Source organism: Etheostoma spectabile, chromosome 7, assembly GCF_008692095.1.
Source record: "Etheostoma spectabile isolate EspeVRDwgs_2016 chromosome 7, UIUC_Espe_1.0, whole genome shotgun sequence".
In the NCBI taxonomy this organism is placed as follows: domain Eukaryota; kingdom Metazoa; phylum Chordata; class Actinopteri; order Perciformes; family Percidae; genus Etheostoma; species Etheostoma spectabile.
The window spans coordinates 18032457-18042024 of record NC_045739.1 but is presented as its reverse complement, the minus strand read 5'-3'; the positions used below and the strand labels follow the sequence as shown (position 1 = coordinate 18042024).

The 9568-nt window shown below is 40.8% G+C and overlaps 1 protein-coding gene across 7 annotated transcripts in view; it reads left to right on the top strand.

Moving 5' to 3' along the window:
- Positions 1–9174, top strand: part of mib2 (MIB E3 ubiquitin protein ligase 2) — a 45139-nt gene extending 35965 nt beyond the window's left edge. For all 7 annotated transcript variants that reach the window (XM_032520013.1, XM_032520014.1, XM_032520011.1 and 4 more), the window contains 6 exons: positions 3545–3671; positions 3814–4071; positions 6359–6537; positions 6774–6967; positions 7182–7247; positions 7918–9174. In XM_032520013.1, the coding sequence (XP_032375904.1) occupies positions 3545–3671; positions 3814–4071; positions 6359–6537; positions 6774–6967; positions 7182–7247; positions 7918–8159 (1066 nt within the window). In that variant the 3' untranslated portion in view covers positions 8160–9174. The remainder of the gene's footprint in view (positions 1–3544; positions 3672–3813; positions 4072–6358; positions 6538–6773; positions 6968–7181; positions 7248–7917) is intronic.
- Positions 9175–9568: the final 394 nt, after the last annotated feature.

Sequence of the window (9568 nt, the reverse complement as noted above, 5' to 3'; positions counted from 1 at the left end):
GTCTTTGGATCAGAATAAAATCTGTTTTACTACTGTACTGAGTCGGTTCAGCTTTTCACACATAACTTTACACAGCTAATGAACAATTCCATATACGTAACACAATATTGCATCACACGTCACATTTTCACTCACTATGACTACTACTAGACTACTGTCATTACTAAACGTGCTAAAATATGAACAATAATGTTGCTCTCAGTGGGCTTATTTACTAACTAAGGAAAAATCCACCACATAGACGGTACCTTAGAATAACGTTACAGTTTAACAAAAAAACTAAATGCTGAGGGAACATTACTATGTTTTTTCATGTTGGTTTTGAGCGGTAGTAGGTATATGCACCCAGCTGGAAAAGGTTTTAAACAGAGTGAATACAACGTCTACTACAGCGGAGGCAGAGGGAGCGCAGGGTTAACTAACGTTAACTTTGCCCAGACAACAGAGTTGGATTTGCCTTTTTTGCTCACCAAACACTGCTGTAGCTGCCCTCCTTCTGCCATCTTTACTCGCGCTGAGTTTTTAAATTCCAGTGGATGCACACAACTTGCCCCCCTGACTGTTGAGAGATTTTATGGCTGCGGGAGGGTTCAGAACACAAGACAAAATAAGAGTGTTTGTGCAAAAAAGGAACATGGCGTTTTTTTTTCCCCTCTCGATTATACTATTTTGGTGATCGTTGGGAGCCAAAATAAAAATAAAAATTAAATTAATTGCACAGTGCTATTTGTTGTTCTTTTTTACTTAAAACATTAAATGAAAGCATTGTCATTGTAGTACATTGTCATAGAAGGATATTTACAAATTGGTACTGTTGCGGTGATGGGTAGAGCTACATGATGAAGTAATTCAGCAATCATCAATTTCAAGAAAAATACAGTATATTATAAAAGATAAGGTAACAAATTGTAAATACATTTTTTATGTCAGTCATCTGTGCCCCAGCTGTAAAGTCTCAGTTTGGGTTGTATTTTTGCTTGAATATCACATTTATTGGTTACTCATTGGCTACCAATCGGGTCAATTGTATTGATGTTCTGCCGGATCTTAGCAATGTATTTACATCCTCTAGTTGTTTTCTTTGTTAATAAGAAGCTGTCTGTCAGTTGAATGATTAAAGTCAAAAAAATTATGTTAAAGGGAAATGGCCATTTTAAAAATAATATATATATTATTCCCATTGTCCGAGACTGTCCAAAAATATTAGTAAACATGAAAAACTCTCTCCCAAATCCAAAAACTAGAGTGCTAAAACTCAAATGTGTAATGTAATCAAGTGTAAAGTCTGGAACTGCTCCATAGACAAGGAATTGGGAAAGACGTTATGTGACAATGTAAGCAGCCACGGCAATGTTTTGAGTATATGGGTATATATAGTATATATTGTCTGTTTCACAACTGAGAACACTACATTAGAATAAAGCTCATATGTGTTTAAAAAATAAAATAAAAAAACATTCTGTGGGTCCGCAAAATCAGTTTCACTTTCATTGTCTATGGAGCAGCTTTACACTTTGTACTCACAAGTTTAAGAGTTATTTCTCTGGTTTCTAGCTGACTACTTTAACTACTCTCTTTCTAGCTGAGAGAGAGAGAGTAGTAATGTTTGTAGTTCTTCATTATCAAAATTTGTGTTGCCCGTTCAAAAACTTGTCCTTTTTATGAATATTGACCACCACCATCAATTTCATGTGTTCCTATTGGCTTGAAATTTTACATTTGCGCTTGCTTGAACTAGGGTAGATTCTCCATAGTCGTGTGCCATCTTGAAATACGTTAGCCGGTAAGGGACAAACAGGCTATACTGCTCCGCCTTTTGCGTTTGACTCACAGCTGCTGCAAATGAGTCTTGTCACTTCCCGGCCCCGGCAAGTTTGAAGAAGGAAACGCAGAAGACCACTAATATAAAAAAAAAAAAAAAAATCAAAATTTCCGGAACAGGAGTCTTCTTCTTTGCCCAGAAAACGAAAAGGATATTGAAAAGAGCAAGAGACTGGCGTCATCAGAAAAAAGAGTGAACAGTGGAGCTGCTTTAAACACACACCAAATCCCAAATAATTAATTATCCTCAGGACAGCTGCAGTCTCTTTTTCTTTCTCCCTCCTTTCTGTCGGGGTGGCGTGTGCGCCTGCTCGTGGTGTGAAGCGCGTGTCCGCGCCACTCTCTGACATACACTCCAACAACCACGGCTGATAGACGGCCTTTTGTACACATTTGCTTTTTGAAGCGTGAGGTTTTCCGTAGATGCAATACGTACTTTGAACTGCGTGGCAAGAGAGAGTTTGTTGCGATATAGGATCTCAACGCTAGATGGTAGAAATTCTTACTCAATGTTACTTTAATTTAAGTGGCTTTCCCCTTTCTGCTGGGAGCAAGAAGCATCCCTTGTGTGTTGTCCATCAGTCCCCTTCATCCTAATATATATTGATCAATCTGAAAAACTGACAGCAGCCTTATATATCAAACATCAGCAACACCAGTAGTCCTATATAGGGAAATCATAACTAACATTAAAATTAGCCTTACGTCGATAGAAAGGTTGGGTCACGTCGTGCCAAAACCTTCATGGTGGCATGCCAGCTTCCTGGGTGCTCGCTAGGGCTGTCAGCTTCAATTTCACATGTCATAAAGCAGGCTCCGCTATAGAGCAGAGGAGTCCTCAACAGTGCAGCCCAGCCTCACACAGCAGCATCAGCCTACTGCCTGAATCAGACAAAAAAAGTTTGTAATACTCTCACTTTATTGAACGTGGTGACATCCTTCAGAGAACTCCTCACATTAAAGATAACATGCTGTTATCTGACATAATAAATATAAAATGTTTGACCGGGAAAGATTTGAGCGTAATGTTCTCATTTGTGTCGAGCTGTGAGGTGTTGATTGTGATATTCTGTCCATATTATACCACACTGTGGTTGAATACTGAATATGATGATGGCAAGCGACAAAGACAAAAGGGATTTACTATTATTTAAGGATTAAAGCAACAATTTACCTGTAACACTTTGAGTAGGGAAAAAAAGGGTTAGTTGTACATCTAGAGGTCAGTTGGCTGTGTTTAGTGAGAAGTGGCTGCCTGTTGTGCCTCATGGTTTCCTTGTTAGATCAGCTTGTTAAGAGTTAAAAAAGCCGCTGTATCTCCGTCCATGCTCATGTCAAGTACACTGTGGCACAGGAAGATATTCTGAGAGGCATATACTCTCTGCAGCAGTGTTGTTGTACGTAGTATGTACCATCGCGTCTCATCAGGTTCATGTACTGTATGTAATACTAAGGCTAAACCAAGATGTGATATGAAAGTGGCTTCTTCAATATTTTATAAAGTAACACATTTAATAAGAAAATATTATTTGCCTCAATTAAAACAAAATCTGAATTCTTTCCCTTACTACTGGGCACAAGATATTTGTGCTAACAGCAACATTAAGCAGCCGTCCATTTTTTAAAGTGAGGAATACTACAGTAAAAAGCACTTCAGCAATTATGACAGATATAGCCATGAGCCTTGAGGGATTGAGTCTTGTGTTGTTTGTCCTGGTGGCAGGGCCACAGAGAAGATCCTGGCCAGAGCGAGGCAGCTGGTGGATGTAAAGAAGGAGGACGGCTTCTCTGCTTTGCATCTGGCCTCCCTCAACAACCACCGCGATGTCGCCGAGATCCTCGTCAAGGAGGTAAGCTGAAGCCAGTAACACATCAGACTCCTTTAAAACTGTTCTTTCTGCTGTGTTTGTCTAGATTAATACAGAACAGGAGTTGCAGTACAGTATGCAACCACCATAGTTTTATACATTTCATTCACCACTTCTTCCACAGGGACGCTGCGACATCAACATCCGCAACAACCGGAACCAGACGGCGCTGCAGCTGGCGGTGACGCAGGGCCACATCGACCTGGTGCAGCTGCTGGTGTCAGAGGGCGCCGACGTCAACATGGAGGATGAGGACGGTGACACGGCCATGCACGTTGCCCTCCTGCGCCCGCAGCTGGCCAATGTTATGCTAAGTCCCACCGTGGGAACCAGCAGCACAGAGGAGAGCAGCGAGGGTTGCTCCACATCGCTCTACTGCAGGGTGAGAACAAACGGGGAGGTGGCATGTTGTTTATTTATTCTTTGAACTTGTTACTTATTTTCCATTTAAAGTATTATTTATTCTACGGGGAGCAAATAGAGTTGGATAAAAAAAAAATATATATTTTCAAATCAGTAACTGTTTGCCAGGGTTTGGGAGTTAGGTAGGTTAATGCACGTTCATCAACACAAAGCTTTAAAAGCTCAAACGTGCACATTTTCTTCTGTTCAAGTAGTGATAATATATGTACACATGAAGAAAGTAAGCTTCACTACTTTACTTCACAACGCATGCTGACGATATGACTGCACACACTTACAGGCCACAGCAAATGGTATATGTTTTATTTATTCATTCAGGATACTTACTTATAATATTATATATGTGATATTCTTTTGTGATTATTGACATTACACATCTCATAATGGAGGGAGTTATGTTGAAACTACAACTGTTGTGTACAACTGATGCATTACCACTGAATATATGGTATTGTTAGGACTGAATGAGCTGAAGAGATAACGCAGCTTTCAAAAGATGTGAACACAATGAAAAGACGTGAAATAACGTCTTAATACTTGAGACTGGTGAGAGTGTAAACAGAAGAATGGTAACTAAAGAGATAGTTACACAAATTAGGACCAAAGGAAGACTACATGAAACATTCAAAGAGGATTAAATATAGATGGAATGATGGGTAAATAGACACTATAAGGCAGGTAGATTAACACTAAAGGTGCAGAAAAAAGGATGAATGCAGTTTCATCAGACTCATAGCAAGGTAAATAAAGACTTGATGGAATTGAATGGATTAAATATTGAAGCAGGGAGGGGAATGATAAAAAAACAGAGGGAAGGAATGTAAAGGTCTTTGTTTACAGTAGGGCTGGGTGATATGGAGAAAATCCGATATCGCCATGTTCTTGTCCTAATACCTCAATGTCGATATTGTGGTGATATTGTTGGGTTAACAATTGGTGCTTTAACAAAATATCTTAACAATGAGATTTAACATTAATAATCTTAAGTAATGTAGATATAATGACTAAGTGGGTAAAAGTAAAATAGAACAGCTAGAACAGTCTGGTAACACAGAAAACGACATCACTTTACTGCAATGCAGCCTTTAAAACCAGAAAAGACAACACTTAAGAAGCCATTTGCGTTATTATGATTTCCAAATCAAAGATGAAATCTCATCTCATATCACTGTATCAATGTAATATCGATATATTGCCCAACCCTAGTTTATAGTCTACCGGGTTGATTTAGTCTTAGCTCTGTTTTTGTTGCAACCAAGTCTTGAGGAAAATTTCTGGTTCTTTAGCTGCTAAATGCACCACTACGTATACCCGCTAGCTGCTAACTGTGTCTGTCTGCTGTTTGGTGCTGAGCAGGTAGCAGACACTGCGTGTTTCCAAGCATTTTTTTGCAGTGAAGTTGTCGGTCATAAAACTAAAACAATGAGATAAAAGATACTAAAAATGCTTTGTAGAGCTGAGTGAAACTGCAATGTTAGGTGATAATTCAAATTTAAAAAGTATTCATTAGAGCAGCTTTAAACACCTGCAATGTAACATTGTAACTTTATCCACCCGCTGCTGAAGATCAGAATTAGATTGTCAGAGCATCCCTTTTAATCTCCATCACACTTGTCAGAGAGCCATTTACTCACAGGAACTAGTTTAATATTCCTCGTTAAGAGACCGTGACACCATGCTTTGTGCAGCATTTTATATATGACTGTTACATCAGTTGTTGTTAATATCATTGCACCAATGAAGAACGTCCTTTCCAGTCTACGTGACCGCAAACACTGCAGCTCCACTCAGCATCCTGGGCACCTGCCAATCCCACGCACGAATGCACGCACGCACGCAGACCTACAATGAACACACCTACACGCACACACGCATGCATGCATGCACGCACACACACAACCATGAAGGTGGCTAGACTTAAGTGCTCAGGGCTGTTTTGGCCATTGTCAGCAGATTAGTTATTGGGGGAGTTCTTCAGTGCTGATTACGTTTGGGTTTATATATCAGCCTTAGCTGGATCGCACTGGTTTAAACCTCCATTTCCTTTTTCGTGCCCACTATAATCTCTGTCCTTGACTAAGTTTTTAATGTATTCTCAACTCTTATTTCCACAAGATCAGTTGTTAGCCTTAGTAAGAGTCTGTGTGTTTGTGGAGGTCTACCTCAAAAACGTGTTTGTTTTGACTGGAACTCCTCGTTCTGTCTTTCCCCTCCTCTCTTCCCATTGCCATCCTGTGTATCCACAGCTGAGTGGTTCAGGTCTTCTGGGGAATATCGAGCTGAGTGTTGGCGCAGCTATTGCATGTTTTCTAGCGCAGGAAGGGGCTGACGTCAACTACGCCAACCACAAGGGAAAGAGTCCCCTGGACCTGGTGGCAGATAGCGCCATGCTGCAGCTCATCAAGAGCTTTTCTGAGAAACACAGGTAGATGTCTGTAAAAGCAGTGCCAACATCCATAATGCCTTTGGCTAATTTTACTATTAAATAGGTTGGATTGATAAACCAAAGAATACATTGTTAACGCCATGTTCATACGGCTGTGTTTAAAACTGCAGACGCCTTTTTTACGTGCAAATAAACTAGAATTTATAGAGGAACAGAAATCCGCTGCTACAGAAAAAAGCTTTAGAGATGAAACACTGCTGTGTGCTGTCTATCAGGTTGCAGCGTCTGCAAGCCATCACTTGTGGACAGGGCCTGAGCAGCGCTAGCCTGCGGCGCGTCCACACTACCCCCAACACCATGACCAACCTGGTTCTTCCCACACCGCCGGGGCCCAGCGAATGCCTCATCTGCTCCGAGCTGGCTCTGTTGGTTCTCTTCTGCCCCTGCCAGCACAGCGTGGCCTGTGAAGGTGGGTGGAGACTGGAGTTAGCGGCGGACTCTTTGATGGCCATTATTGATGATTCCAATGGCCGCAAAGGGCCACACTGTTATCAACAGGCATATAATTGATTTGTGTGTTAAATAACATGGATTAAATTATTTATATTGTAGGTGCACTTTTTGTTGTATTCTCTTTGTATCGCTTCTGTATTTCTTTGCTGACCTGATCCTTGTCTAAACAGAGTGTGCCCATCGAATGAAGAAATGCATCAAATGCCAAGTCACAATCACAAAAAAAATTAGACAAGGTAAGAAGAAGACTCTTCTTCTTGTTATATGGGATGTGTTATTAGGAAAAGGATATAATAAAACATTTTCAGACAAAACAATTAAGGTCTGCTATAAGTATATACTCATGTTTGGGACAGAAATATTCCTTTGTCCAACATAATGATGAGCCTAATAGTGACTAAACAGCTTTTCTGTTTGGGTTTGTTTGTTTTTTAAAAAGCAACTTTTTCAATGTTATAATTTCTGTCAAAGTTTCTTTTTCTAAACCAGTTTTAAATGTAGCTTTCAGTGTTGCGACTGATTTTGGCCTTAATATTTATTCATGAGTTTGAATGATGTCAAAGTCCCATATGCACTGTGCACGTTTTGTGTGGACATCCCAGGACTTCTGTGTAAGCAGTCATGAGGCGATACACAGCTTTGAATGGTAGATTAAAGCTGTGTCAAGGACAAGCAACCAATGACATTGTCAGACATTTTGAGTCATGCTATATCCATGGTCAGTTGCCATATATACAGCCTTATTATCTTTGAACACCAGGACAGTCTCATCTTGCACAGTTTTTATAAATTTGACTTCTATAAACATCAGAAAAAAATAACCTAGTTATTGTCTGTAAGTTTGTAAACTCAGTTCTTCTTCACATGTTGACCACTTCCAATCCCCACCCCCACCCCCCACCCCAGACCAAACGGAGGTGGACTGCAGCCCCGGCACCGAGAACTCAGAGCAGCACAACCTGCTGGAGCAGTTGCAGTCTCGCTACCGTCAGATGGAGGAGCGAATCACCTGCCCCATCTGCATAGACAACCACATCAAGTTGGTCTTCCAGTGCGGACACGCCTCCTGCATCGACTGCAGCGCCGCACTGAAGACCTGTCCGATCTGTCGGCAGACCATCCGTGAGCGCATCCAGTTATTTGTCTGAGCTTTTCTGTCCTCTCAGCTCTTAAAAACCCCAAAAGGATGTCGGAGGGGGCTGGTGAGAAGTGGGGGTGGGCAGCTGTTACAGTACCTTTTGGAGACCCAGTGACCTATATCTGCTTGTCACACCCTCATTCTCAACCGTCTCTCCCCCCCCTGTCGAATTCTCACTCAGCCCATAGGTTTCTTTACCATAAGACACTGTGTTACATCGCTGAGAGTCCATGTTTGTTACATTTTGAGTAGTTTCCTTCTTGAGCAGTGCAGGCAGGAACATGTCGATAACCTAAACTTAATTTTCGGCGTCAGAACTGATGTTCCGGAAAACAGACGAGGAAAAGTTGTGAGGTGATGCTACCACTTTTAATACTTTCATGGTAAGCTGGGAGAAAAAGGCCCCCCAGCTATTCTTTTCTTTGTTCCCACTCAGCCTCCACCTCGTGTAATCTGTCCTATCTTTGCTGCTTTAAGTGGATGTCTGTTACCCATCATCTTCTCTGGCTGTGTGGCCTCCTCTGTTTACAAGGCTGCACAGAATCAGTCCCCGTCCTCTCCCCCCTCAGCCTGTCCTGTGAATTATGTTTGCTCTCATTTGTACCAGTCTCTTAATAATCAGTGTTAGTCTCTGCAGAGGGAGTTGGTATAACTAAAGGCTCTCCATATAGTCCCCAACCACTCGCCTGTATGTAAGGGGAAATACACACTATATATGCATGAATATATGCATATTGTAAAGCTGAAAACGACTGTGTTGTCATGGGTGATTTGTCGTCGTTGTTGTTTTATTTCTCTCTGGTTACATTTGTGGTTTTTAATGTACTGATCAGTACAGGTTTTTATTTATGTGTGAAAGGTGGTATTACTTAGTTATGTCCTTTTTTTTTTTTTTGGTGTTTGCTTGGCAAAAATGTTTTTGTTTCTATTGAAATTCACCCCAAGCCTATGTCCTCTACTCAGGGTATCAAACCATTGAAAACACTTGTGATATCCATGACAGGTTAAAGAGCCCCCCCCCCCCAACTTTATATTCACACAGATTTATGAATATAAAATACACACACACACACACACACACACACACACACACACACACACCATTAGATAGAGCTGCACTGATCATTATACTGGAGGGTCACTGAAAGAAAAGATTACTAATAAAGTTGTGCATAGTGAGTGACTCACAATTGACTTTATCAACCTTTAAAACGTCATTCTCATTAGTAAAATTAATGAAAGCAAAAATAGTTTCTGCAACAAAACTGAAATGTTCCTCCAAAAAAAAGCATTGTGTTGGTCAGCCTGTTTGTGTCTGAAAAACACAGTCCATCTGTCATCTAACTGGTGTAGCGACCCCAACAAGCAGTGGATACTCGTGTTGTTATTTATCCACCAGATCTATTACATAATATAGAA